The sequence below is a fragment of the Hyaloscypha bicolor genome (genome assembly GCF_002865645.1).
Source record: "Hyaloscypha bicolor E unplaced genomic scaffold K444scaffold_17, whole genome shotgun sequence".
Classification (NCBI taxonomy): Eukaryota; Fungi; Ascomycota; class Leotiomycetes; order Helotiales; family Hyaloscyphaceae; genus Hyaloscypha; species Hyaloscypha bicolor.
The window spans coordinates 64573-92461 of NW_020194519.1; the positions used below are offsets into that span (position 1 = coordinate 64573).

Here is a 27889-nt window from a genome sequence, read left to right on the forward strand (position 1 = left end):
AGAGAAATTATATTAAAATATAGGGGCTAAGGTTAGGCTTATCCCTTCGTCCGGTGAGACATGTCCAGCGCTAGCAAGGGGGGTGTGGCTGCACGCAAGCCTCATCTCGTTTTATTACGCTTCAAGAGGCTTGCGTGCAGCCACACCCCCCTTGCTAGCGCTGGACATGTCTCACCGGACGAAGGGATAGCACCAAGTCCCTATATTTATAGTCCTTAATATAAGCCTGAGCTGCGATCTAAAGACGGAAGAGAAACAGAAGCAACACAAGCAATCGAAGTTGGGGCGACTCAGGGGGTGGCTCAGCGGATGAGCGCTAAATTTTATTAGCATGCGTTGTTGAGATCCTGTATCATCTTACCTGAGGCTTTTTCCTTCTATTCTTTCTCCCAGCCTCTATTTTCATCCTCACCGCTAAGTCTTCAATTATATTTCGTCTCGGTGGTCCTCCCAACCCATTGGTTTCGCGCCAACTGTGCGGACTCTGCATTTTCCTGGATATCAATCGTAACAGTTCATCAACCGATACTGCTGCGAATGTGTCAAGGTTGAGAGATATCGTCTTATTTCGACGCTACGCGTGCCAAATTTCGTCCAGGTTTCGCCAATTCAGACTTCCGGTGCCTAATCGAGTGATTAGCATTCAGTTACAAAATATCTACGGAGAGGGGTGCCGCCCAAAGTAACGTTTGCATGATGAAGTTCGTGGACCCTTCGAATGCTGAATCATTATTGGAGAGTACCATTACTGTTCAGCAAGCAAACTCAATATCCACTAATTCCACAATTGCGAGAAGTCTTTTTTCGCGGCCACTGCGAGTGTAGTTTCGGTACCGTTTTAACTAGACGTTATTCCTAACTGTCCCAAAGACTCTTTGTATATTTATGATCGAATGCAGCTGATGTTCTGTGGGAATGCTAGCCACTCCAGCTCAGGAATCTCTTCAGGGGTGACACTGACATGCGGGGAGGCTGGCTGGACATTTCTTGTAGTAATGCGTTAAGCGGCAGTGGAAGTAAGGATCCGAATACTCTCATATGGCCATCCTCAGCCGTCCCCTTCACTGCCTTAAAAGGAAACGTGTACATGATCACAGTACATGTTCTATATATAATCCAGCACTAGTTGTGGTATATGAAAATGATTTTCTCTTCGGTACCAGAAGAAATAACAGCTCATTCAGATTCCCTTCCATCTCTACGTATCCACGTCAGCAGAAGTTAGTCCGACGCTTGCCAAAGGTCACATCATTGGATTTTTATGTAAACTAAACGGGCCAGGCTAATCAGGTGGTCTCCACCCTATCATTGAGTCCAATGTACCTTTAGTACCTAGTTCTAGGTCAGGGATTGCCGTTCTTGTTTCGCTCCATGCTGTTGGTAAAGCGAAAGGGCTCGCTTCCGTAAAGTCGTGGATCGGCTGATGGACGGATATGAGGCAATTGTTTTGAGAATTGTTAAGACGTCATCGACGCACGTCGACTCCTTCGGGGGTTCTCTCGATTGCCAAGACTCCTAGCAGAAGGTGCTCACAAGAATCTCATTTTGAGGGGCTGATATTTTGTGGACGAATGCCAAATTTCAAGGGACAAACAGGGGGCTGAGCTAGGCTATCGTTGAGCTTGGCATTGAGACGCTCATCCTTTCGAGACCATTCCACCTTTGTAGTTCTGAAATATTCTGGAAAATGTGTGATCGCTGTCTACCTTAACCTCCACTTAGTTCGATGAGAGCGGGGCAAACCATCGCCATAAGCAATACGAGATATTGTGCACCTTACTGCAAGCAACCGACAAGCAGATGCTTCTAATTCCTCTGTCAATCGAAGTACGAGACGAAGGAACGTTGCTTCACATCGTCAACTTTATTCAATCAATTTTTTTTAGTGGGTCGATCTTCGCCGCTTTTCCCTCAGTGACGATGTTCGCTAGTTGTGCTGTACCCAGTCTCCAGTGGCATGACGCACATCTTGTGGCACTTCTATTACTTGGCAGCCGTCATACCGTCCACGGTGTTTCTAATGTCCGAAACCCTACTCTTATTCCTGTATTTCATCCCCTGTTGGTCCCTGTCCGAGATCGAACCACACTCAAAAGTCCGCTTACTCTCACACAATGAAAATAGTCCTAATATTTACGTGTCTCATTTGCTCTGGGAGCGCATTCGTATCTCGCCGGGCCCCTTGTTGCTTCATCTCGGGGCTTCTGTTGCAGTTGCCAGCACCGTAGGGCCACTTGAGTAGGGACAGAATCGTGTCAACCTTCCTTTGTCTGCCGCTCAATACTGCATCGCAGACGGCGCCATTGCAGACGCCCACGGACGTGGATGGATTCTGACCCGTAAGTATTCTGCTCCCAACCAGTATCAACACTTACTCATATCCTCTAGCACAAGTGAATTGGTTCCAGTGTGATAGTGGAGCGCCTCCCAACTCTGGCTTTAGCATTGGCTGTGATGGCAGCCTGGGAATGCTAGACTGGGGATAACGTAACTTGAGGAATCTCTTCTCCTGTACTTTCCGCTGAGAATGTCTAAGGTGAGGAGAATATTTACCCCACTCCTGGAGGAACAAATTGCGGCAAAATCGCTCTGAAAGCCGATTAATGCTTCTCTCGCTGCTCTCTCCGCCACCGCCTCTACCTCCCGGATGCCCCACCGACCTCAACAGGCCTTAAGAATACTCCCACTTGATTATTTCAATCGACTCCAGTAATTCGTAAAGCATATCGGGGACTCGGTATTTTGGCGAGGTGTCAACAACGAACTCCAGCATCGTCAACCTTGACATCCCGGATTCAGATTTAGGAAAGATATGCTCTCTCCTCTTCCTCTTTCCATTTCAAACACACTTAATAATATCTGCATTCACAGTCGGTGGGAATGGAGGTATCGGCTTTTCATTGTTGAATGGTGTCGCCACGAGTGCGACATCATACTCGAATTCTCCACCGGTTCAGCACGATTTTGGAGTGGCCAAGGCTACCCCGGGAAATCCCTACAGCATAGCAACATTCCCCTGACCTGGGGGGAAACTGCATTGAACTTTGAATTGAAGACTGTTGGTGATACGAGTTTGAGGTACTTCCAGGATGTAACCGCGCTCCTCTTGGCGTGTACATCGGGAAATGCTAGATGGAGGATGAAAACGAGTTGTGAAGCCGCGGTGAAGACCGAGGTTCTCAAGAGCATATCTCAGTAACTTTTGAATTTGTTGCATTCAATTCCCAGAAGTAATTACCGGTTGCTTTCCATTAGTAAAAGCAACATTTTGTCCAGGTCGCTATAGCACTCGACCCGTGCCTCTTGTTGCTGCAGTCCAGATAACGCACTCCGGGTCTCACATCTCAATCCAAATTTCCGAAGCCTTACGTTCACATGATGTCAAAATGTGGTCTCAATATGGTGTCAATGCGCCGGGCCACGAAATTTTCTATTCAAATATGTACACTGAATGCACACTTCATCTCATCAGCCTCTATTTCTTTTAATTCCCGAGCTGCATAGTCTACTGGTATACTTGAACCGAGTTGATCAGCCAGTAAGCGTTCGTAAATGCGCCGGGGTTGTTTGCAACATATTGAGTACAAGTAGGTGCCAAAGAAGCACAAGACCCGCTGCCCCAGACTGAACCAGCCCAGTCCCCGCAGAAGGTTGTGTCAAAAACTAAGTTCTGACTTGAGAAGAATGTGTTGAAGTTACAACCACCCCCAGTGAAAGTTACCAACGGTGTGCCCCAACCATTCGTGTTTGGTTGCCTTGCCAAAATGTCTCCCGGCACTTGTCCTCTTTGCCAAAACCACACATATATTCCCGTTGATGCCCATTGCATTGCATAAGTGCCTCCTCCAACACTATTGAAACCAGCCCCAAAATTGTTTGGGTTGGAGGTTCCCGTGGTGCATCCCGTACCGGCATTACCAGCGTTGCAGTCGTTGGTGATAGTATAGGTGCCCGACTGTGAGTTAGAGTTGCTGACAACACATCCCGGGTTCGTGTGTAGAGTAACCGAGTCCGCGTATTGGTTATTGACCCCTTCTATGATATCGATCTCCCCCCCGGCGGGCCAATTGGCGCCAAACATCCAAAAGGCCGGCCAGACGCCGCATCCAGTTGGCATGTGTTCGATATCTGCAATGACAAGCCCTTCTCCTGCAATTTATGAGTCAACGACCATTTCATGGGAAGAGATGGGGAGGTTTCACCGAAAGCTTGGTTGCTCGTCAGTCTCACAGAATTTCGACCTCCGACGGGTTGATAAGTCGTTGTGTCTACGCCGAGGTACACTTGATTGTTTGTAATGTGGGCGAGGTTGGAGCCTTGCGCAGCACTCTGCGAAACGTAGTTGACATATCCGTGAGTCGGATCACCCCCTGCGAAGAAATTAAACTCGTTAAAGAAATTAGTGGAATCGAACTATTAAGATTAGACCGTTGTCAAAAGTAGTTCACGCACACTTCAGCATTTTCGAAAGATAAAATCATTGATGCAGGAAGCGTTGGAACAATGAGAGCCAACTCACAGTATGAGCGAGGGTGTATCCAGACGGACTTGAAGGTGCAACACCCATTTTGAAGTAAGGAGCGTAAGATGGTTGAAGAACCACAAGAAAGATCAAACGAGGTTATAAAGAAAGACTACCCGGCGCGGCGACTGTTGCGAATGTTCTGCTCGAAGATTTATTATGCGGAGGAACTTCCCAGCTATAAAATATGTCTGGATTCATTGCACTAGCAGGTGCAAGGTTTTACGTACCTGCATATTCTCCAATCTGCACTCGGACGCTTTCTCATAAGTTGGAAAGAGACTTGGTTGGTTATTCCTCTCTCCCCGGAAATTTTGGTCTTTGCTTTTGGTACCAGCTATTCGACTGGCGGGTTTTCATGTGGGGCGGGAACTGTCAAATTTATTTCCGTTAATCATGCAGTTACGGATACCAAGGAAGCTGTGGTGCTTAGCTTTGAGGTTGCATTCAATTCAAAGCATTGCAAAACAGAAGGAACCGGGGTCGCGGTTCGAGAGCTCCATGATATCTGATTGGAGGTCCATATTCATCAAGCCTACGGTTGGCTCGACGGTTCCCGGGTGAGACCTGCATCTCAGCCCTTCTGTGATAGATGAATTCCCGATGGTTGGAGCTCGGAAAGCACACAGAAGCTCAGGCTGCCCCTTCATCATGCCGAGGCCGAATCCAACATGGTGTCTTTGTTGTCTTGGATGTTGATTGGTTGGCCCTTAAATCAGCAACGGGGCCAGGGTGTTTCAGATTCTCGGCTATGTACCGAAAGAGGATGGGGGGGAACAGGTTCTAGACTGATCTCGATGCCCATTTGAGCGAATCGTCTTCTTTAGTAGATTCTGTGTTGGTTGCGGCTGGAGGTCTTAGCGAAGCCGGTTTAGCCAAGGTTGAAAAGGGGTGATTGGTTGTGGTCCCTTCTAGAGATAATTAAGCGAGATTCAGGGGTCGAAGAGAGAACCCACCTTGTGACTTTGCTGTTTCTTCGAACTTGACGAGAATTGATGGAAATGGGTGTAGGAGATATGAAAGCAGGGTTAAGGATTGGAATAGATATTTGACGGAGTCCAGAATGAGGCTCTTTGAATTACTTGTTGTTCGCTGAGAGAAGTGAGATCTGGATGTGGGATTAGGCCTGCTCATGCTGGACAAGAAAAGCGGCACCCAACTCTGAATGTCCCAAGGAGAACCCGGAAATTTATCTTGGGAAGAGATTTCAATGTTCCAGAGTGGTGAGAACATTCGAGGGGAACTAGAGGGAATATTAGATGTCGAAACGTTGAAATATTTATAACTTGACTTCCAGACATTGAGAGTGCGAGACGGGGTTGTCAAATCTCACGGCCCACAGAGCTTCGAGCTCCCAACTCAGAATTCCCCACAGCCAGTGCCCCGAGGGCTTGAGAAGAAAGGATGTGGGTAGAGACGACGTGTGAGAGGTGTGCAGAGAAGTTATCCGCCCTCAATATGAAATAATAGACTGGAGACAGTCGAAACCAAGGCATTCGCGGTGTGGAAGAAGACTAGGATGTGTATTTGATTATATGGAATGGGAAAGTTGAAGAAGGAAGAAATTTTAGGGGTGGTTGTGCAAGGTAAATAGAGGCACTAGCACGGGCACACATTGCAGAGCGCCCAAAAAACACTCCTAGTATTCCATTTCTGACGACTAAACTACTGTGCTACTCCGGAAATTTTTTGAGAAGCCAGCATGGTTCGAATTTTTCCTATTGATTTTCAAGTTAGTTGTTACCTTAGTTTGTCTTCGCACTCTGCTGCTACGCCCGCCAAGCTAGAACTAAGCAGCACTCAGGGCCGAAATTCCACCCTGCCTAGCTGTAACTGGGAAGGCCTGGCCCCAAATCCTCCAAATCCACCTGCAGAGTATCTAGAATATTCAAACAGTCAGAAGTGAATCCCCAGAAAAGAAAAGAAAATTCAGCAGCGGCTCCAGGAGACAGCAGTGGTTATGGGCCTTTATCCTCTTCTCCTTCCGCCCAGTTTCGGGGCTTACTGTTCTTCACAAGCGACAGGCATTGTAGAGAATTTCGTTATGCGGGCGGTAGCTTCTGGGTCCTGTCGACTGTTCGGAGGTCGGTCAGGACACTGAAAGCTCATTCCAGAATGATAGCGATCTCAGCAGACTCGGCCTCTACATTCGAATACTAAGGTGAGAGGGTCACTATGCGTTTTTAGTTGCGAAAGTTGACTGTCCTGGATGTTTTCATGACGAGGGAATTAGATTGAATTAGAGACATCGCGAAGCATCGGGTGGGAAGGCGGCGATGCTGGCGCGGTGAGCATGGCTGATAAGGCAAACCGGTCTGAAACGCTTGCGTGGTTGCGAAGTCAGCATATCTCCATTTGGAATTCAATCCGCCTTGTACGGGAGTTTGATCGCGCGAAGGTGAGGCGAGGATGTGGAAGTGGAAGAGAATACTCAAGGAAGAAGCGGAAATCCGAATCTAGTACGCGGGTGGTGGCGCTGAAGAATCTGCACTGCACCCACTACAGGCCAGAGTCTAGAGAGTCGAAAAAGAGAAGTGGATGAATGCGAAGCTCAACAAATCGAAGAGTCAGGTGCTGCAATATCCACACGCGAGGGACTAGATGATGCCACCACAAGGACAGAAAACAGATTCAAGTATCGATTCAAATTGAATTTTCAAAGAACAAATACGCCTCGTGCCATAGTATACCCCCATTCTTATGCACCGAATACACGCATATAAAGCATTTTGATTTCACACCACCGAATGCTCCAGCTATGCTTTCCAACTCCAACCTCCGAACGCCATAACTCCCAGTGTGACAAACAACCCCCTGTTGGTTTTCCCGAATGTTTTCATTCAGCTGACTGCAAGTAGAAGACCGGTATCTCGCTGCAATTTAGCGGCCAAAACCTGCAACGAACTCGCTGCCACGTTGCCAGCGGCTGCTTTCCTTGGAAATACTTGCAAGGCATCATGCAACGCCCGAACTCCCATGTCGCCAAAGCATTTGAAGAAGAGGGCTGTGTAATTGTCGATCATGGCCTTCAATACAACGAATTGGGTGGAAGATGTTTCCCCCGAAGGTGTGTTGGTGATGAATGCCAAGGATTTCCAATACTTGATCGGAGGCCATGGATTGTCCAGTTGTGTTCTTGAAAAGTCACGAAGACAGATCGAAGCCCATCCAGCGCCAAGACCAGTCATGCGATCATTGTGTTCTTGCTCCGAAATCCAATTGCCATTTACATCTTTCTTCCATCCCAGTCTTTCTCTACCTTCTTCAGTCTTCTCGTTTCCGCGGAACCCGAACAGAACTGGGCAAGTGATCCTGAATTTTGCAATCATGATCTCGATCAATGATTTTCCACGCCAGCAGTACTTGGACTGCGCGAAGATTGAGATGATGAGCGTACCAACCGGGTCGGCGGCTTTTGGGTTCGCACCTGCCTCAGTGCAGAATTGAGAGATAGCAGCCTTGGCCAAAATGTTGAGGAGGTAGATGGTAAGCAAAGGCATTTTGTCCCCGTTGTTTGGCGTGTCCTCTTTCTTCGACGGAGGAGGTGTGCTTGTCATAACCAGTGCGGGGTTGAAGAGTAGAGCTCTTTCGAATCGCGGGGGAATGGGCATGGCCAGGGATGCATCGAGCTGTGCGCAAATATTTTGCATCTGAACCAGGAGTCAGGCGGGTATTCTAGGGCACGGGGGAGATATAGACCACTTACTTGGACCTTGTTAACACCTCTACCTTCTGTGAGTTGACCAACTGACATGATTATGGCTCGACGCATCGCACCTGCCTCGTTCTTGAACTGACGATTAAGTTCACCAAATTGCCGGATTGCGTCTCGGAGGTCCTTCAAATTCTTGTGAATGTCAGCATAGCGATCAACTGATTGATGCATGATTTTTTGCTCTTCGAGGTGTTGCGAGGCCGGTCGGGCGGTCCAGGGGGCTTGACGTGCTTGGGAAGCATTGGACGGCGCCTGAGGGCGTTGTGCAGTCGTTGAAGGTGCTTGCGTAGGTTGTTGCGCTTGCTTCGGCTGTTGTGCAGAGACTTGCAATTGTGCTTGCATGGGGTGCGAGGCTGTAGCTGGTGTGGTCTGCTGGGATGTGGGTTGCTTCAAGTTCGCCTGGGAGGTGTTTGGTGGGGGCTGCGTCTGGCTTGACTGGAAGACATTGGGGGCAGATGCTTGCTTTGGTGCCTGTGTGAGTTGATTGACTGGCTGATTGGCAGGAGCTGAGGTGAACTCTGGCTGCTTCGGTTGCTGAACTGGTTGCTGAATTGGTTGAGGGGGAGTGGGAACTCTTGGTGGCGGTTTGGGGATCAACTTGGCTTTATTCTCTTCTTCTCGAATTCGCAGCTCTTCCATTGCCCGCTCGGTCTCGAGCCTGACACGTTCCTCCGTTTGAATCCTCTTTTGTCGGAGCTTTTCGGTTTCCTCACGAAGCTTCGAAATCTCGAGGACTTCCAATGCTTTCTCTCTGATGGCGGTGTGGTGAGCGTGAGCTGCTGCTAAAGCCGCCTTGTGTGTCTCTTCGCTGTTGCGCTCCTCCCAGCGTTTTACGTAGTCGTCCATGTTGCCGTCGTCTGTAGTGTCATCGGTAGCCAGGTCGTCGTTGTTGGAACTTGGAGAGGATGTGCCTCCGGGAAAAGATTGTTGAGACATCTTGACCACGGTGCATGGAGAGGTATACGGGAATCCGAATCGTTCGTATTGTCAAGGCATTGTGGTTATTGATGTTGGGTGCGGATAGCGGCAATGGCAGCACAGCACAATAGCTCACAATAGGACGGGAAACAATGGAGGTCGAACGCGATTCGCGGGTGGGGCAGAAATCTCGGGCGGTGAAGCCAATTTAATCACGTGCAATGCTAGTGCAGTTGCTGGGGAACATCCCGACCAAACCTTGCTTCTTCGGGTAAGCGCAGCAAGAGTGCTCTCCAACGCAACGCAAGTCCAAACCAAACTGTTCCCATCAACACCACAGACTCAGACTCTCTCCATCTCCCTCCTTCCACCCACATCCTCGAATCCTCGAGAATCGCTCCTTCCAGCTTCTCCTGCCTCTTCGTATCCCCTCCTTTGCCCTCATTTGATTCCCCCATCCACAATCATTTGGATTGCACACCAAAACACTTTCAATCGCACTCGACGTGCACGTCCGTCATGGACCACCAGCAGAATCCACCGCCGCAAGGCGGCGTTCCAGGCCCAACTGGCAGAAGACTGCACATTGCCCATCGTAGGAGTCCATCCGAGCTGACGCCGCTCATGAGCATGTTCTCGTCACCTGGAAGTGAGTTGTTTGTTTTCTCCGCCGCTATCAAGCTTCGCCTGTCGTCATCGAAACTGCAGCTCCGTCGGCATCGAAACATTACTGACAAGCATCTCTATAGTGGAACAACTTGCGATTCAGCAACAAATCGAACTACTCCAGCAACAGCAGCAGCAGATTCAAGCTACACATCAGCAGTATGTCAACATGGGCATGATCCCTCCGACCCAACACCTCGCACCTGGTGGCGGCTACCCCATACAGCCACAGATGCAACAAAACACCTTTCAGTTCCCCAATCAGATGCAACAACAACAGCAGCAGCAGCAACAGATGAATGCCCCGATGGGTGCTCCTACACAACCGTTATCACATCGCCGTAATCAATCGGCACTTCCCAACATGGGCATGGGTCCACCACCAGCTCCATCTTCTGGAGCTTCTGGCTCCAACTTCGGCGAATTTGGAGGACACAATCGAGAGAACATTTCTGGGCGAGGTGGTCGTGGAGGCGGACCTCCCGGCGGTGGACATCAACGTCGTCACTCTCTTGCCTTGCCCGAGGCCAAAAAGGCTGCAGAAATCGCTCAGCAGAAACGCACAACCTCTGGATTCCAATTCCCAATCCCCGGAGCTGCTGGAGCCACGCCTGCAGAAAATACCGATAGTCCAACTGCGGAAGACAAGAATGGACAAGGCCAAGCTCAAGGCACTGGAAATCATATCTCAACGGGCTCTAGCCTACGTGGCAGAGGCAGCGGACATGGTCGGAGTCAAAGCTTGGCTGTCGGCGCCAATGGAAGAGGTGGCTCGGCTATGCGTGGTGGTGGCTCCTTCCAATTTCCTATGCAAGCTGGCCCAGAAGCTGCAACCGGTGGACAGGGCAATGATTTGTCGAGACGAGGTGGCTCTACTGGACACAACAGAAACTCTTCCCGCAACTTTGAAGGCAATTGGAGAAACCAACCTGCCCAAGGCCAGCCCCAACAAGATCAACAGGGCACAATGGGTAACTTTCAGAGCCAGCAAAGTGGATTCCAACCTGGACATCGCAATCGCGGTTCAATGAACCAGTCCATCAATAATATTGGAAACTTCCAATACGGAGGCCAACCTCAACTTGTCCAATTGCCCCAGGGACAGATGGCACTCGTCCAAAATCCCATGTATCCTGGTCAGCAATTGAATCCTCTGCAGATGAATCAGCTCCAGGCTCTGCAAGCTGCTCAGATGAATGGACATGTTGGTCTTCAAGGAAGCCAGCATGCTCCACAACTTTCCGCTCAACAACAGCAGCAGCAGCGCAAGACACTCTTTACCCCCTACCTTCCTCAAGCCACTTTGCCCGCTCTCCTTGGTGACGGTCAGCTCGTCTCCGGTATTCTTCGAGTCAACAAGAAGAACCGAAGTGATGCTTATGTTTCAACTCAAGATGGCCTTCTCGATGCCGATATCTTCATCTGCGGAAGCAAGGACCGCAACCGAGCTCTGGAAGGAGATCTCGTTGCCGTAGAATTGCTCGATGTGGATGAAGTCTGGGGCCAGAAGCGCGAGAAGGAGGAGAAAAAGAAACGAAAAGACATCACGGACACTCGAACTGGCGGATCAAACGCTGGAAACGCAGACAGAGCTCACCGTGATAACTCTACCAACGGCGATGACCAACCCGGAACTGGTGAGGGCGGCATTCGAAGACGTGGAAGCTTGAGACAGCGCCCCACCCAAAAGAAGAACGACGATGTTGAAGTCGAAGGACAGAGTCTTCTTCTTGTCGAGGAAGAGGAGGTCAACGACGAACAGAAGCCCCTCTATGCCGGTCACATTGTCGCCGTCATTGAACGTGTCGCCGGCCAGATGTTCTCTGGTACACTTGGCCTGCTGCGACCAAGCAGCCAGGCCACCAAGGAGAAGCAAGAAGCCGAGCGTGCTGCCAGAGATGGAAACTCCGGACGCCACCAAGAGCAACGACAGCAAGACAAGCCGAAGATCGTTTGGTTCAAGCCGACCGAGTAAGCGCGCCCCTTTTCTTCGCTCTTTCCAAACCGCGAGGAAGTCCTCGAGGGAATCACGAGTTGAAGCTCAGCGCCATCTTCGGGCACTTCAGAGCTCTCTGAGCTCCTCCTAGGCACCACGGGCTCGATTTTTGGATCTATCAGTAACCAACCAACCATTTTTGACCGCATTGCTAACTGTATGTTTCTGTTTTATAGCAAAAGAGTGCCACTGATCGCCATCCCCACGGAGCAAGCTCCACGTGACTTTGTTGAGAAGCATCAAGAGTACGCTGACCGAATCTTCGTTGCATGCATCAAGAGATGGCCAATCACTTCTCTCCACCCCTTCGGCACCCTCGTCGAGCAACTTGGCAAGATGGGCGAGCTCAAGGTTGAGACTGATGCTCTCCTCCGAGATAACAACTTTGCTTCCGATGACTTCTCAGATGCTGTTACTCGGAGCGTTGGCCTCGACGAGTGGTCTCTGGAAAAGGAAGACGAGACTGCCATCGCCGCGAGACGAGACTTCCGTGATGAAAAGACCTTCACGATCGATCCGAATGGCGCCAACGAGCTGGATGACGCCATCCATGTCAAGACTGAGGTTGATGGAAAGATCGAGATCGGCATTCACATTGCAGATGTGGCCCACTTCATCAAAGCAAACTCTCTTGTGGACCGCGAAGCTCGTAAGAGAGGCGCAGCAGTCTATTTGATGAACCGTGAGCACCCCTTTTTTCTCTCCTATGTCTTTTCCTTACTTGTCCCCGGGGCAGTCCCCGAGGGAATCATGACTTGAGGGATCCGCAGTTTCCCCCAACATGTCGGCCATCACAGTACTCAGGTCCTCCGTGGCTGGCTGTTCAGCTCTCTTCGACATGCTCCAAGCATCTCCGACAACTCCATCCCAATTGAAGCCCCCCTTCAGCCTTTCACAAGCACTTTGGAATACACCTCGTTTTTGAGAAGAAAGCCTGCCGCTCTTCAAAATGCCTTTTGGCTTGGGTCTGCACGCCTACTGCAGTCTGTGTCAGCTCTCACACCTCTTTCCAATCCTTCCAGCTTGCAGCAGCCCTTCGAGAAAGCTATACTACCAGGCACAAAGGTATATTACTGTTCCCCTAATATCTGTTCAACACAGATCTAACTACCCTTACAGGCTCTATTTGGTCTCCTTAAAGCTGCACTGGGTTTTGATTTCTGGGTTGTGATGGGAAAGAATGGTGGTGGCTCCTCTCCCTTTGGGACTGATCAATTATGTGCATGGGATGTCAACGATCTTCAATACACCGGACCCTGCACTCGCAACCTGGTGTCGATTTCTCTCTATCTCCAAGGCCTCGAGGACTTGAGGGAATCGAGAAGGTCAACGAATTGGCTAGGAAACGCCCTCAACTGCGGCAGCGGGTTGCCGATAGCACCAAGAACAAGAGATATACATATGCTCCTTACGGCATAGCCTTTTCAACTAAGACCAATCACGAGAATCATCTCAAGACGCAAAACCATCGCGAAAAAGCCTCTGGAACCACAAAAACTCCTCCACGAAGATATCGGCGCGCCTACTTGCGCAGGCCACCAACATCTCGCAGAAGAGATATTGCCGTACTGTTTGCGACTATGCTGCTGGAACACCGCAATTACTCAATAATCATCTCGACACGAAGCTCCATCACGAGAGGGAGCTCCTAGGCACTTCAGACCGGGGGGAGAGGGGGTCCTTTTTTTCTTTCTTATTTTTCTTTCTTGGACTCATCACTAACCCTTTTGGCCTCATTGCTAATCATTCCCATCATTTAGGATCTTGCGCGATGCTCCCGCCAAAGATCGCGTCCGAGGTCTGCTCATTGCTTCCTGGCAAAGATCGACTCACAGTCAGTGTTATCTTCAAAGTCCATGCGCACACTGGCGCAGTCTCGGATGAAGAGACATGGATTGGGAAGAGTATCGTCAAGAGTTCTGGCAAATTGACCTACAAGGAGGTTGATGCCGTACTTTCTGGCAGCCTTGATACCAAGCTTGATGGAGCCGATTTCAAGCAAATACAAATTCTCCATGTAAGTACTCACTTAACCTGCCTTTGTCACTCGATACTGACCGATTCAAGGCCGTAGCACAAAAATGGCGCGAGCAGCGTCTCGGCACCGACGGAGAGACAATCGCCCCATTGAGGCTCATCTACCAGCTCGATGACGAGAATGTCCCGGTAGAACAAAACATTTTCGATTCAACTCCATCGCACGAATTGATCGAAGAGTTAATGCACAAGGCAAACGCATATGTCGCACAGAAGATCGCTAAGGGTCTGCCGGAGAAGGCGCTCCTGCGTCGACAGGGGCCGCCCAACCCCCGCCGGCTCCAGACTTTTGCCGATCGCATGAACAAGATTGGCTACGAGATCGATACAACCACTAGCGGAACTCTCCAGAACAGCTTGTTCAAGGTGGATGACACCAATATTCGAAAGGGTATGGAGACTCTCCTTGTCAAAGCTATGCACCGTGCCAAATACTTCATTGCCGGAAAGACACCTCAGCATCTGTCCCCCCACTACGCTTTAAACCTTCCCCTCTACACGCATTTCACCAACCCTTCTCGCCGTTATGCCGACTTGGTTGTTCACCGGCAACTTGAGGTCGTACTCTCCGACGGAAAGATCGAGTACACGGAGGACATCGAGACATTGGTCAAGACCACCGAATCGTGCAATACAAAGAAAGATTCTGCACAGAATGCCCAAGAACAGAGTGTCCACATTGAATCATGCAGAATCATGGACAAGAAGCGCGAAGAAGTTGGGGGTGAGCTCATCAGCGAGGGGATTGTTCTCTGCGTCTACGACTCTGCATTCGACGTTCTCATTCCAGAATATGGATTTGAGAAGCGAGTCCACTGTGACCAATTGCCCCTGAAGAAGGCCGAGTTCCGAAAGAATGAGCGCGTTCTGGAGCTGTACTGGGAGAAAGGTGTCCCCTCGTCCGCATACGTTCCGGAGGACGAACGCCCCAAAGCCGGCGCATCTCAACGCACCACCAATGCCGCCGCCGCCGCGAAACAGGCTGCTGTCGCAGAGAGAGCCAAGAAAGAACACGAGGAAGCTCAACGCAAGCACATGGAGACTGGAACAATGTCAACTGACGATGTTGATGCATTATTCGACGATGAAGATGATATTTCTGATGTCGCCGACAGCCTTGCTGGCGTTTCACTCGCTGAACGCCCAACTCAGAGTGTCCCACCCTCGCCAACGAAGAACTCGCTCACTGCCTCTGGCAATCTTCATCGAACCCGCTCCGACTCCAAGGTTCCCACAGGGGAGCTGGTCGAAGCCAAGCTCAGCGCCAAGGAGAAGTACTTGAAGTTTTTCGCTCTTCGCGAGGAGAACGGCGAGTATATTCAAGACGTCAAGGAAATGACCAGAGTTCCCGTCATACTGAAGACGGACCTCACCAAGAGTCCTCCGTAAGTTCCTCGCTTCCTTTGCGCCCCTCAAACTAACGAACGAACCTGCAGTTGCCTCACCATCCGCTCGCTCAACCCATATGCTCTGTGAGCAGCGACACATGTGATTACTTGCATCTTCTAGTGGATTTTGGACGGTGATGTGGTGTTGAACTTCTCGTTCAGAGATCGTCCATGAACATGCGCAAATATCGAGGGCAGTGTCTGCGCTTCATGTAAAATGTCCCATTCTGTGCTCGGTTCTTTGGGGAGCAAGCACAGGCAATGCTCTTCGTGGGGTTGTCAGTGGGAAACAGCACTTGCAGCTTGGGGGTTGTGGTCGCTGGCAAGTCACCGATGGCTGGGAGGAGGCAGGAGACAGGAGTCGCAAAATGAAGCTTGCACCAAAATATCACTGGGGTGCTCACATTGTATTTCCTTTGCTTTAGCGTATGCATCCATAGTCTAGCGCAAATCACATATTCTCTCAGGCGCGGCCATCGATGCCGTCGATCATATCAATCTCCTCGGTGCGTCCAATTCTACTTAGACAGAACAAGCTTTTCTTTTGGTGTTGGTCGCCCCAGACGTGGGCAACATCCCAACCCGAGAACCATCTCACCAGCCCTCAGGGACAGAAGGAGATGCCAATTCTTCCTTCCAAGACCCGGTGACGTCTGTCTTGGAAGGCCTTGGCTTCTGCGGTTTGCAGCGACCTCCCGTTGCTTAATATGTCTGCCGTTGTGCCAGCGCGGCCACTCGAGTGTGAAGCCCCAGGCAAGCCCCAGGCAGCATGATTTGGCATTGAGAGATAGGAGTCTTTCCAGCTTCTGTTTTCGTCGCTGCGACAGCAGCGGTTCTTGGCGACGGCAGCACGGAATTCCGTGGCGTGCAGCGGCTTGCGATTGGGCAATTGAAGCGCAGGAAATTTGATTTGCGCTCCCGCCGTGCGCACGTCTCATGTTCTGAGGCAGAGGCGGGTTTGCGATGCTGTCCTCAAACGGCTGTGAGACAGCATCCCCGTCCGGTCCGACGACCGAGAACCGCCCCCCGCGGCCAGCATCATCACCAGAGTCAACCAAACATCATGCAGCTGCCGGAACAAATCCATCCCACTTGCGTAAAGCTTCTTTTCTAGGCCCAATGCAGCCCATGGGACGACGCCTTTCCGAATTGCCCTGCGTGCGCCAGGTCTGCCATTGGCTGGGCTGACTGCAGCAGAGGGAGATCATCCCGCTGTCACTGCAAGAAGCCCAACGCCTGACGACCTTGAACCTTCGGATATTCAACCACCCTGTGAGGCCCTGGGAAGCCAAGGGACTTTTTAAGGTTGTTACGTCGAGAACGGATCCTCGTCGGTCAAGCTTGCAGCCGGGCCTGCCAAGCAATCCTGCACACCCTCTTTAATACTCCGATTTCCCACATGTTTGAAGAGCTCACCCCATCGCCTTCTCGCCTTCTCGCCTTCTTCGATACCTCTTCAAGCGCTGGTTTGCTTTCTCAAAAAGACGACAATCGCTTCCACTCCTTTGGTCTCTTAACATTTGTTCATCCTTAATACCTTATAATTGCAACTAGTTGTAATAGCCCAGGCTAGTCTTGTTGAGCGTACATCTATCCTTTCTCTGTTCGAATTACCTGTCACGTCGTCGGCTATCAGCATCCAGACTCATTACTCAAAATGCCTAGCATCAGACAGGTTTTGGGAGCGGTGGCGGTTGGGTTGGTTACTGTGTCTACTGTGTCTGCTCTCCCAGCGCAGCCGAAGCTGAGCCCGCAAGCAAGGAGGGCGTATGAATATGGGCAAGAGGCGAGGAGATATCTGCAAGCAAGACAAAACCCTGCAACAGGATTACCGGACGGGTTGACAGACATCGACATTCTTGAATTGTGAGTTCTAGAATCCTCCATCTGCCGAGTGCCTTGCTAATGGCCCAACAGTGCATTGACAGCAGAGAATCTCGAGACTGCATTCTACCAGCAGGGCTTTGCCAAGTTCGCGGACTCTGATTTCGCAGCATTGGGCCTTACAGCAGCCGACATTACCAACCTGAAGTCAATTGGAGGAACTGAGCAAACGCATGTCACCACTCTCACGTCTGCCATTGCGGGGGCTGGGACCGCACCTGTTCAGCCATGCACGTACAACTTTGGATTCACCACGGCTGCCGCTATGGTTGCGACCGCGGGTGTCTTGGAGAACATTGGAGTTTCTGCGTACGGCTCCTCTCGATATTGAGGTTGGGGCAACTGCTAACTGAATGCAGATATCTCGCTGCCGCACCGCTCGTAAAGACGCCAGGAATCTTGACCGTGGCCGCTGAGATCGTCACTGTTGAGGCACGTCATCAAACCTTCATTCGCACAGCCTCCAAGCAAGCCGCCATCCCGTCTGCATTCGACACCCCTCTTGGCATCCGCGCTGTCTTCACACTCGCAGCTGGCTTCATCTCCTCTTGCCCATCCGGATCCAACTTAGCCATCACTCCATTCCCAGCATTGACCATGACTGCCGGAGCTGCACCTGCAGCTTCCGCCAGCGGCACTATCGCGGCCGGTACTACAGTTCAAGTCACCACGACGGCCACCGGAGGAACCACCTGCGCATTCCTCAATGGTGGCCAACCTGGGGGAGCAGCCTTCGTGCCATTTACCAACGGTGCTTGCGTCGTCCCTCAAAACCTTGCTGGCATCACATATCTCCACCTCACCAGCTCGCAGCCTGCGGATAATACGATCACAGACGCAATCACCGTTGCTGGCCCGATGGTCATGCAAATTTCTTAGATGCAAAATAGAAGTTTTGTGACATGAGCACGGAGTTTGGGGGGCCCATGGTGGCGAATGATGGGTTTGATACCGAGCGAATCGATGACCTTAGAGATGAGCAAAATTATTTACGCTCGACCTATATTTTATTATGTGCATAAATCAATCAATTCAATTCAATTCTGACACATCTTCCTCTTTATTGAGCTCGTTATTCCAAATTCCAGTTGGCACCTTCAGCTCGAGTCTCGTGATCATGACTTCTAACTTTATTTCCAACTCCACGCCCCACCCTTCCACACCATCATAACCAAGTGCTCACTTCCACGAAACAGCCATGAACATCAAATCGAAATTCTCAATCTGGCCCCCTCTCCTCAACTCCTCCAATCCTTGGGCCACAACCCGTGAAAATCTTGCCGCTCTCTACGCCTGCCCCTTCACTGGGGCAGTCACGATAAGAACCTCCCTCTGGAAAGCCTTCAATCAGCATGCATCAACACATCAATATACCTTCTTCTCTTCCTCAACCGGACACGCCACTTCTCCAGTCGACGTCGCATCCTCAGAAGGTCGGGTTTCGGTCCGTGATGGCGAAACAAGCTCTCTCAACACGCTTGGCTACAGCCCAATCGCATTTGAGCAGTACGTGGAAATGCTAGTGAACATGAGCCAAGAGGGGATGCTAAGCTTAGAGTCCTCTTCGGGACCAAAGCCGTTTATTGTTTCTGTCACGGGAACAGCTGAGGAGGTGGGAAGATGTTGCTCCCACCTAGTTAAGGTTTTGGGTGATCCTGATGAGGCGTACCCAGAGCTCATGCGAAAGAAAAGTTTGGGGTTGAATCTTATGATGGAAGTCAACCTTTCGTGTCCCAATATCCCAGACAAGCCACCCCCGGCCTACGATAGATTTGCCTTGACGGAATACATTGATGCCATTGCCAAGGCCAAAGCCTCGACTCCAGCATCAAATGGCAAGGTTCTACACGTCGGCATCAAAACCCCACCTTACACATTTCACGGGCAGTTTCAAACGCTCATCTCCGCACTGGAAACATCATCAGGCCCGGATGGCGGCGGGTGTCCAATCTCCTTCATTACAGCAACAAACACGCTCGGTTCATGTCTTGTTCTCGACGCCCAAAACAAGCCAGCATTGGGATCGGTCACCGGAGAAGGGATTGGCGGCATGGCGGGCGATGCATTGCATCCTCTTGCCTTGGGAAACGTGAAGACGATAAGAGGGTTGCTGGATAAGAGCGAGCATGAGGATGTGAGATCGATTTCTATTATCGGTATTGGAGGTGTTAAGGATGCCGATGGGTTTCGAAGGATGAGTTCCGTGGGTGCGGAAGCCGTGGGGGTGGGAACTGCGCTTGGAAGAGAGGGAGTCGGGATTTTTGAGAAGATTACGGTGGAGCTGGAAAACCATTGATCTGGTCTTGTTCTTTGGGCCAAGAGCGTGACCTAATCTTGGGTGATATATTTGGATTTGCTCATCAAATGATTTTCTCTTCTTCTTGAAATAGAAGTCAGCTCTGTGAAGGTGGGGGCAGCTCTCGGAGTCGAGAGCAAGCGGACGGTCAAGCAGATCAAACTTGCAAGATTGGTCGAAATAACCCATAGGCATGAAAGTTGCATTGATTTAATTTTAATCGAGATGTTTGGGTTGGTTCGTGAGACAGATTTGCTCGAGGCCCTTCAAATAGAATGAATGGGGTTTCAGATGTAAATCTTGAGGAAACGGAAACACAATTCCGATGCGCGGTAAACGGCATGATTCTGTGCTCCTCTTTTATCCTCAATTTCATCGGGCTTTTTCTTTCCATAATATCAGTGGAGGATTTATGCTTCCCTCCAAGGGCAAATCCTTGGCACTCGCTGGTCCATAGCATCAAATTTCAGTAGACAGTGTTAGAAGAGGATCACGTGATGACATTAATCTCTCTTCCAGCGAATTGAATGGCTTCTAAGGTGTCATAGAAAGTCTGGGCTCTTTTGTTTTATTAGCTCTTATACAAAACTTTGCAGTTTGAAGTCAGATGACATGAATGAAGCTCGAAGCTATTTCGCGGTTCAGATCTTGGCTCACAAGTCGACTTGAGTCCCCTCGACTTAGAAATAAGGAGTAGGCGGTTAGTGTGGGCCCCTGGAATTAGGTCATTCGGCGAAAAAATAGAATGTAATATCTACCCTCGTACGAACTACTCTTATACTTAGTCTCCATGCCAATCTTCCGAAACTCTTCGTCAAATCGCTTGATCCCGCTACTGCTCTGGTGAGCGCGAACGAGATCTAAAGGAGTAAGCTGACAACCAGCCACTTCGTCTTACATCGACTTGTTCTTTGCCGGTATACTGAGCGCGTGGGGATTAGCTTCGGCTTGTAATAATTGACGATGCAGCCTTCCATCTTGCTTGCCAAGTAGCCTGGTTGGCTTGTACTCTTCTATTTGTATCGAAGCAATTTGAGAGGTAGTAGACACAGAAAAGTCGCAGGCGGGGTGCAGGTATATTGAACTCGCAGGCTGTAGCTTCCCGTGAGGGAAAGGGGAGACAGCGCGCAAATGCGTAAGACTTTGTTTCCCTAGTATCAATGGCCACTTCTACGTGGTTGTTGCGGGGCCTGAGCCTGACAAATTTGGTGGCGTGGGCTCAGAAGAGGGTGCTCTCATGGTCGACGAGAGCGGTGGGTGAAACGAAGGCCCAGGAGTATGAATAGTACAAAATCTATGGTAGACGACTTATTTATCATGCTTTCAGTTTACAGAACTTAAGAAAAGAGGAGACAGACTCGATATTTCAGAAGTACTGGAAGGTGGGTGAATTGGGTATGAATAATCAATCACTGAAGAGCGATTTCATATGCTGAGGCCAGGTATTACGAATAATGAAAAAGGACTATGTTCAGAAATGGGAACAGCTCAATAATAATAGAAGTAGATATAGGTTTGGTAGGAATCATTTGTCTCGCCAATCTGAAGATGTTGTTCAATCTGGGAGTGTGCCAGCAGTTTACTCTCAAGCGAAGGGGGGTTTACTTGAGCACCACCATCTCACAGGCAAAGATTTCAAGGAGTCCTATATCAATAATTCCAGCGCTCTCATTGCGCTCCCAGCCCGTTGCCTAGTAGGTGCTGCGCGCAGCGCTCGGCACCGTGGATGGCGCTGCGGTCTGGGAAACCCGAAAACGAAGTTCAACAGACGGACGCTAAAAGGTGGGCTTGATAACACACGTGCGCAGAATCAAGAACGGAAGGCGAAAATTCAAGGAAAATTCAAATTACTTTTCTTCGGGTTCGATCATCTGGTGGCTCCCCGTCACTTGATCGCGTTTAAAGATAACTCGTCGACTGCAAGAAGTCCAAAATTGCCCAGGAGTGACTTCAACTGGAGCTTCAGGCGGGAAACCCCCTCTGCGTTTGGAGACTGTTCGTGATCTCACGAAATCCTTCTCCTGCGCGACAATGAGCAAGTGGACACGAGCAAGTGGACATGTTTGCAGACGTAGCTGCACTCGCAGCCTGAGTCCTGACCCTCAGATCCCATTCGCGACCCCCTAAGTCGAAACAATTCATCCGAACATTTCTCCCCAAGCGCAAACAAGAAACATGATGAAAAGTTTCAAACACGAGAATTCAAAACATTTTCTAACCGCCGCAACGGGCGGCATGTTTAAGGTTACCCCAAATCACAGGGGCCTTCTACGGAGGGGGGGGGAGCCCCTCGTTTCACCCCGGCGGAGCCCCTCATGCAGGGACTCGGCTCAGCACAGCCACCGATGAATCGTCTGATCTCAGGAATTCCACAAACAGTAACTGATCATCCACATGCGCATCCCTTGAGCCATGTGTTGAGGAAGGAAGAGGGCAAGGGTTGAGAAGGCATCATTCGCTGGCCAACTAGATTCATAAATAGAATGGTTGCGGTAAAGTATTAAGCGTAGTCCCGTGATCCCCAAGCCGCATCGGCTTTGTATTCCTAACCGACATGCTCCTACATGTTTCGGTAAGTGACGGCGAAGAGCCCATTTGAGCCGAGTCATGATTCAGGGACGAAAAAGAAAGAAGACTGTCGAGTTCATTTCGTCATTGAATTATCGTCCCGAGTAGAAAAGCCTCAGCTAGGAGATATCCCATCCCAAATTGGCCAATCGAACGATGAAGTACACCATACAAATCCCCAAACCTAAACTATACAAATATCTACCACCAATCACCCTGGTCATGCATGGCGGCCGCTACCTTAACAAAACCAGCAATATTGCTGCCGGCAACCAGCGAAGGGAACTCTCCATCCTTGGCCTGGACATACTTCTTCGCAGTCTCCAGTCCGTTCTTAAACGCAGCCTCCATGATGCCCTTCAACTTCTCATCGACCTCCTTGCTTGTCCAGCTGAGTCTCGCGCTGTTCTGTGCCATCTCGAGTCCGGAAACAGCGACACCACCAGCGTTGGCAGCCTTGCCAGGTGCATACCAGATCGCCTTGTCGCCGTTGGACTTTCGGTGGGCCTCAAAGACATCAATGGCATCTTGTGTGCAGCCCATGTTTGAACCCTCAGCAATAAATCGCGCACCGCTGGCAACCAGCGCCTCAGCCTCCTCCTTGCTGACCTCGTTCTGTGTAGCGCAGGGGAGCGCAATATCGACCTTAACGTGCGTCCAAGGACGGGCACCATCAATGTACTGGTACTTTCCGTCGTGCTTGAAGTCAGTGAGTGATTGGCGCTTGAGCTTCAGGGTGGCAATTGCGTTGATATCTTCGGGAGTGACAGAGTTTCCATCGGTCGAGACGAGGGCACCCTTTGAGTCGGAAAGCGAGACAACGGTTGCGCCAAGCTCGATGGCCTTGAGAGCTGCGTATTGGGCGACGTTGCCGGAGCCGGAGATGGCCACTGTCTTGCCTTTGAAGGTGCCTTGGTTGGCGAAAGCGATCATGTGGGCGACGTACTGCATTCCTCTAATTAAGAAGTGGATTGGAGGGGGAACAAGGGGGGCACGCACGTAGATAAGACCGTATCCCGTAGCCTCAGGTCGGATCAAAGATCCACCCCAGCTTCCACCCTTTCCGGTCAAGATGCCCTCCCACTTATTCTGGGCAGCCTTATATGCACCGAACATGTAGCCAATCTCTCGTCCACCAACACCAATGTCTCCGGCTGGGACATCGGTGTCGGCACCGATATGCTTGCTCAACTCGCGCATGAAGGAAACGCAGAACTTGCGGATCTCGTTATCGGACTTGCCTTTGGGGTCGAAGTCTGCTCCTCCCTTGCCGCCACCGATGTTCACTGCCATTGATCAGCCTCGTGCCCGGACCGAAAAGAGGAGATTTGTCACGTGAACTTACATCCAGTCAAGGCATTCTTGAAGATCTGCTCGAAGCCCAAGAATTTCAGAACAGACAAGTTGACGGTGGGATGCAGACGGAGACCGCCCTTGTATGGGCCGAGAGCAGAGTTGAATTGCACCCGGTAGCCGCGATTGACCTGGACCTGGTTCTTGTCGTCCTCCCAGACGACGCGGAACTGGATGATCCGTTCGGGGATGGAGACGATCTTGAGGGCGGTCTTGTATTCGGGATGCTGCTCGAAGAGGGTGCTGTTTTCGAGGGTTGAGACTAGCTCTGGTTGGTCGCGTGCCTTGTCAGCCTTGTCCGGGGCGCAGATCATCCAATAGATAAGCAGACGCAGACGCAGGGTGGGGCCATACCTTTGTAGGCCTGCTCGAACTCGGGCTCGGAGGGGAGGTTGGACATGACTGCTGTGAGAGGGTCCCTAGAGTGAAAGAGACGAGGCAGACGAGGTAGAGGTAGATGCTGTCAACTGGGGCGAGGTTGAGCAGAGGCCGGATGGTGTTCTTGGGAGAGGAAGCTCGAGCTTGGGAAGCGGGAGCTTTTTATCTGCTTGGTGGGGGGGAGCTTGAGCGCGGAAGAAATCGTCCTGAGCTGGCCTGTTGTTCGGGACGGTGGGACCACTGAGGGCAGCGAGGACAACTCGAGCGGGCTGCTGGTCCCAGATCGGAGGAAGAAGAAAGGAGAGGAGAGGCTGCGTGCAACTGCGTGCAACTGCACTTGCTCGGGGTGTTGCAGCAGCTGTGCGTCAACAGCACCGTGGGAGCCAGTAGCGCGGCTTCACACCTGGCCGCCCTCGTGCTCTCATGGGCGTGAAGGGACAAAAACCGACAAATGCACCGCGGTTGGGAGATTTGCGTGGGGCTGCGTGGATACGATGTGCTTCACCGAGATGGGCGAGGCGGGCTGACTTGAAGTGTATTTTGCATGCGCATATGGGAAAAGATCGAACTAGATTTGATGTCTCGAGGAGACAAGGAGGAGGCAAGGAGAAGAGTTTTGCAGCGGGAGATGTGGTTGGCTCTGGGCTGCACTGGGCTGCGCTGGGCTGCGCTGGGCTGGGCTGCTACTGGCGGCTGTTGATAACGGACCGGTGTCACCGCGCCTTATCGCTGCGCCGTGATTCGCCAATCCGGGCTGCTCGCGCTCTTTGCAGGGCATGGCAGGGCATGGCAGGGCAGGGAGAGCTCTGCCAGGCGAGGCCACCAGGGCCAATTCTCCGATCCGATCCTCGCAGTCACGACTGTGCAGGCCCACTGCGCAGTGCTGTACCGTACCGTACCGTACCGTATGCCCTTAAAAAAAAAATCGTCCCAGCAGGCTGGAGCGAAAAACGCAGGGATCGCCAGCCCCCCCCCCCCCCCCCCCCCCCCCCCCCCCCCCCCCCCCCCCCCCCCCCCCCCCCCCCCCCCCCCGTCCACCGTCCCCCTCCCCCGCGGAGCAGCCCCGAGTGGCGTGTTGCTCCAGCAGAACAAGAACAAGAACATGATCAAGATCAAGGAGGGCTGCGAAAATCTTTTGTGGACTGAGTTTGCGCAGCCCCTTCCTTTTCCCCCTCCCTCCACATGTCAGTTGCGATTGAAAATCTTTTCCAGGTCCACGCTGTTTGCAGCTTTCCTGCCAGGTCCACGTTCTTTTCACGTAAATCGCTCAACTACACACAGGTGGGGGTCTCAGGGAGGGGAAGTGTAAAAACAAGCAACCGAGCGATGCACAACCCACGCCCAGATGCGAGTCACGGGTTCGGAGCGACGAGGCAGAGCTTTTGGAGGTAAAATATCAGCCTTGCTGCTCTGATTGCTGTTTGCTTCCTATCATCGAGTCCCGGTCGAGTTGACCTGAGTGCTGTGTGCCTTCTCTGTTGTCATTCCGTACATGTCCTCATTGTTCCCCTCGATGCTGGTACAACTTCAGGGTTCTTGTTGTTTAAGAAGTCGCTCCCCAGGAAACCTCGTCCTAGGACTTGCAAGACGTTCAGGTCCCTCTCCTCGACAGCCTCCTTGAATATTTGCGTTCCAGGCGTTCTGCCATTACTTCCAACACCCTCAGTCAGCACCAGTAGGATCCCAATCCGTCACCAAGTGCTCATCCAGCCCATCCAAAGCCTCCATATCCCCCTCCTCGATTTCGAACCCCTCGACCTTCGCATTGCTAACGATCCTACCCTTCTGCACACTCTTCGGCAATGGCACGTACCCCTTCTGCAGACTCCACCTTACCATCAACTGTGCAGGCTCGCATTTATACTTCCTACTCAACTCCACGATTTTAGGATGCTTCATCCTGAGCGCCCTTGCAAGCGGCGCATATGCTTCAACCACAATGTTGTGCTCGCGGCAGAAAGAAGTGATGTCAGGTTGGGTGTTGAAAGGGTGGACTTCGATTTGGTTGACTGCGGGTATGATTCGAGGCTTGGAATCGAGCAGTTCTTGCAACTGCAGAACGCCTGTCAGTTCCCATTCATTCTCACCTAATAAGTATACTCACGTGTCTAACCCCAAAATTACTAACTCCCCCTGCCCGCACGACACCCTCCTCAATCGCATCCTCCACCGCCCTCCAACACTCCAATCTCTTCTCCTTCCCTCCATATGGACTGTGCAAAAGATAGAGATCCAAATACGCGAGCTTGCTCCTCTCCAGACTCCTCTTAATCGCCTTCGTCGTCGCATCATAGCTCGAATTCGTCTTCAGCTTCGTCGTGAACCAGACCTCCTGTCTTTGCAGTCCAAGACCGTCGTTGGCAGAAGAAGAGAGATATGAATTGATGGCGGATCCCACTTCCCGCTCATTGACGTACCATTCTGCGGAGTCGAAGGCGCGGTATCCGGCTGAGAGCGCGTGGGTTACGGCTCTGCTAGTCTCGCTTCCCGAGGTCATGTAGACGCCGAGGTGGATGCGCGGCATCTCGAGGCCATTGTTAAGCTTGATTGTGCTTGCAAGGGAGTAATTCGAAGAGGAGGCCATGGCTGAGAATCGCCGGCAGAGAAGAGGGAGGCGGTGCATTTGTTGATTGTTCTAGAGATCCCAAAGAGACGGGGGGCGGTGAAGAGCGGCAGAATTCAATGATGACGTAGTGGGGTGGGTGGTGTGGTACTTTGTTTTCCTGAGACAAGCACTTGCCCAGCGGAAGAAATCGTCAGCAAAGATATTCAGAGCCAATTCCCCTTCCGATCTGATTTGCAAGTTTTCGAGTTCTGGAAAGGATCGAAAGGAAAGAAAAAATGCCAGACCCAGCTCAAATCAACCGCTCCCTGTCCACGATCCGTAGCGAGCTCGAGTTCCTACAAGCTTCGAACGCCCTCTCACCACCTCAATTCCAGTCCATAATGGCTCAATTACCCGTAAGCCCACTTCCATATCTCTATAATCCTTCAATTCTAACCAACTTTTAGCAAAATGGCCAACCTTCAGGTTACATCGACCCTCGTTACAACCCCAATCCCGCACAACAATTCAACCCGGGAGCCATGGCTCAACAAGCACAGGACCCGAATCACCCTGCCCACCCCGAGAACCCGAAGCATCATGAGTGGGTTAAGGGCATGGCGACGAAGTTTGGGAATGCGGCCATGTTCGGTGCCGGGGCTACATTTGGTGGGGATATGGTGAATGATGTTTTGAGGAAGTTCTAGAGGGGTGGAGGAAGTGCTTTGATGGGGACCTGGGGTGAAGGGAAGAAAGTGTGTGAGAAAAGGGGAGAGGTGGGGGTGGATCGAGTGGTGTGGAGAGCCTGCGGGATTCCCAGAGTCACAGGAGGAGGAACATTGTAGCACTAAGAGTAAATACGAGTTATATAAACAAAGTACTAATTTGACGTCAACCCAAGAACCAAGCCGCTTAGCAGCGACAGCTGACGGAGGAAATACCATCCTCTTGATTCTTGAGCGGAGGCAATGTCCAAAGCTGCCATAACGCTCTTGCCTCTGTCAGCGTCAATCTCATCCTTGCTTAAATTTTTAAGAAACCACTACCATGCTTTTTCAATGCAACTGCACCGCAGTCACCTTCGCCATCAGGAGGTGACGGGAAGTTTGAGCCAGCGATGTTTCTCGAGCTAAAGGAATCCCTATGAAGAAGCGACGTGTTTAGAGATCGGTGGCTGCACGTCAAGGCCCTTATTTGCGTTGAAGTAGTAATAGGACCCAGATAACACAAATCAAACAATCTTTGACAAATGACGGACTTATTCCATTCCTCGAGATTGGAAGGAGATGCGAATATGTATAGCAGCAAACTTGTACAATCCAAAAACTGCCCAGATGCAGAAAAATGCCCCGATGGATGCCACCCAGAAAATCCAAGGTTTCTTCTGGCTGGGTTCAGAGCCTCTGGACTCTGGTTGACTGTACCCGTATCCCGTCTGCATGCCAAGAATCGCCGCAACTAGGTTGAAAGGAAGGACCACTGTTGCAACGAACGTTAAGACGCCCAGCGTTTGGCTCTGCTTAATTAACATCCCGCTTTCCCTTACGGTCATAACTGATGTGATGAGCTCGAGGTTCTCCGATATCCTGCTTGAATTCTGGGCTATGAGCTGTTCCACTTGTT

General features: G+C 51.0%; 9 protein-coding genes across 9 annotated transcripts; 4 read left to right on the forward strand and 5 right to left on the reverse strand.

Moving 5' to 3' along the window:
- Nucleotides 1–3411: 3411 nt before the first annotated feature.
- On the reverse strand, nucleotides 3412–4780 carry K444DRAFT_582000 (glycoside hydrolase family 16 protein). The gene is made up of 4 exons (XM_024877772.1): nucleotides 4753–4780; nucleotides 4520–4664; nucleotides 4203–4413; nucleotides 3412–4149 (listed from the first exon to the last, which is right to left on the reverse strand). Exons 2-4 carry the CDS (start codon nucleotides 4565–4567, stop codon nucleotides 3506–3508), a joined length of 903 nt encoding a protein of 300 aa, XP_024741527.1. The 5' UTR covers nucleotides 4568–4664; nucleotides 4753–4780; the 3' UTR covers nucleotides 3412–3505.
- Nucleotides 4781–7140: 2360 nt separating this feature from the next.
- Nucleotides 7141–9291, reverse strand: K444DRAFT_659897 (GLE1-domain-containing protein). Its single transcript, XM_024886403.1, has 2 exons — nucleotides 8229–9291; nucleotides 7141–8172 (listed from the first exon to the last, which is right to left on the reverse strand). Exons 1-2 carry the CDS (start codon nucleotides 9171–9173, stop codon nucleotides 7363–7365), a joined length of 1755 nt encoding a protein of 584 aa, XP_024741528.1. The 5' UTR covers nucleotides 9174–9291; the 3' UTR covers nucleotides 7141–7362.
- Nucleotides 9292–9674: 383 nt separating this feature from the next.
- On the forward strand, nucleotides 9675–15391 carry K444DRAFT_625292 (RNB-domain-containing protein; the record flags this gene model as incomplete). Its single annotated transcript, XM_024882508.1, has 9 exons — nucleotides 9675–9804; nucleotides 9905–11792; nucleotides 11994–12499; nucleotides 12812–12882; nucleotides 12937–13142; nucleotides 13297–13834; nucleotides 13885–15239; nucleotides 15291–15326; nucleotides 15364–15391. 9 exons carry the CDS (start codon nucleotides 9675–9677, stop codon nucleotides 15389–15391), a joined length of 4758 nt encoding a protein of 1585 aa, XP_024741529.1.
- K444DRAFT_608334 (uncharacterized protein) lies at nucleotides 15312–15851 on the reverse strand. The gene has a single exon (XM_024879360.1). The coding sequence runs from the start codon at nucleotides 15674–15676 to the stop codon at nucleotides 15401–15403; it is 276 nt and encodes a 91-aa protein (XP_024741530.1). The 5' UTR covers nucleotides 15677–15851; the 3' UTR covers nucleotides 15312–15400.
- Nucleotides 15852–16899: 1048 nt separating this feature from the next.
- Nucleotides 16900–18005, forward strand: K444DRAFT_625293 (uncharacterized protein; the record flags this gene model as incomplete). The annotated part of the gene is made up of 3 exons (XM_024882509.1): nucleotides 16900–17108; nucleotides 17160–17435; nucleotides 17486–18005. 3 exons carry the CDS (start codon nucleotides 16900–16902, stop codon nucleotides 18003–18005), a joined length of 1005 nt encoding a protein of 334 aa, XP_024741531.1.
- Nucleotides 18006–18298: 293 nt separating this feature from the next.
- K444DRAFT_608335 (FMN-linked oxidoreductase) lies at nucleotides 18299–19922 on the forward strand. Its single transcript, XM_024879361.1, has one exon. It carries the CDS (start codon nucleotides 18325–18327, stop codon nucleotides 19420–19422), a length of 1098 nt encoding a protein of 365 aa, XP_024741532.1. The 5' UTR covers nucleotides 18299–18324; the 3' UTR covers nucleotides 19423–19922.
- A 2269-nt stretch (nucleotides 19923–22191) lies between these two features.
- K444DRAFT_520276 (NADP-specific glutamate dehydrogenase) lies at nucleotides 22192–23743 on the reverse strand (the record flags this gene model as incomplete). The annotated part of the gene is made up of 4 exons (XM_024874037.1): nucleotides 22192–22935; nucleotides 22990–23276; nucleotides 23336–23611; nucleotides 23698–23743. 4 exons carry the CDS (start codon nucleotides 23741–23743, stop codon nucleotides 22192–22194), a joined length of 1353 nt encoding a protein of 450 aa, XP_024741533.1.
- A 1640-nt stretch (nucleotides 23744–25383) lies between these two features.
- On the reverse strand, nucleotides 25384–26305 carry K444DRAFT_519715 (Aldo/keto reductase; the record flags this gene model as incomplete). The annotated part of the gene is made up of 2 exons (XM_024873983.1): nucleotides 25384–25773; nucleotides 25826–26305. The coding sequence occupies 2 exons, from the start codon at nucleotides 26303–26305 to the stop codon at nucleotides 25384–25386; spliced, it is 870 nt and encodes a 289-aa protein (XP_024741534.1).
- K444DRAFT_203113 (uncharacterized protein) lies at nucleotides 26256–27309 on the forward strand. The gene is made up of 2 exons (XM_024871013.1): nucleotides 26256–26682; nucleotides 26734–27309. Exons 1-2 carry the CDS (start codon nucleotides 26563–26565, stop codon nucleotides 26971–26973), a joined length of 360 nt encoding a protein of 119 aa, XP_024741535.1. The 5' UTR covers nucleotides 26256–26562; the 3' UTR covers nucleotides 26974–27309.
- Nucleotides 27310–27889: the final 580 nt, after the last annotated feature.

Excerpts from the sequence above, each read along its gene's own strand:
- K444DRAFT_582000 (XM_024877772.1), bottom strand. The coding sequence starts at position 4,567 with ATGGGTGTTGCACCTTCAAGTCCGTCTGGATACACCCTCGCTCATACT. Across the intron at positions 4,414-4,519 it reads GATACACCCTCGCTCATACT|TTCGATTCCACTAATTTCTT; the intron begins GTGAGTTGGCTC and ends TAATCTTAATAG. Across the intron at positions 4,150-4,202 it reads GACGAGCAACCAAGCTTTCG|GAGAAGGGCTTGTCATTGCA; the intron begins GTGAAACCTCCC and ends CATAAATTGCAG.
- K444DRAFT_608335 (XM_024879361.1), top strand. The coding sequence starts at position 18,325 with ATGAACATCAAATCGAAATTCTCAATCTGGCCCCCTCTCCTCAACTCC.
- K444DRAFT_659897 (XM_024886403.1), bottom strand. The coding sequence starts at position 9,173 with ATGTCTCAACAATCTTTTCCCGGAGGCACATCCTCTCCAAGTTCCAAC. Across the intron at positions 8,173-8,228 it reads GAGGTGTTAACAAGGTCCAA|ATGCAAAATATTTGCGCACA; the intron begins GTAAGTGGTCTA and ends CTCCTGGTTCAG.
- K444DRAFT_608334 (XM_024879360.1), bottom strand. The coding sequence starts at position 15,676 with ATGCATACGCTAAAGCAAAGGAAATACAATGTGAGCACCCCAGTGATA.
- K444DRAFT_203113 (XM_024871013.1), top strand. The coding sequence starts at position 26,563 with ATGCCAGACCCAGCTCAAATCAACCGCTCCCTGTCCACGATCCGTAGC. Across the intron at positions 26,683-26,733 it reads CCATAATGGCTCAATTACCC|CAAAATGGCCAACCTTCAGG; the intron begins GTAAGCCCACTT and ends ACCAACTTTTAG.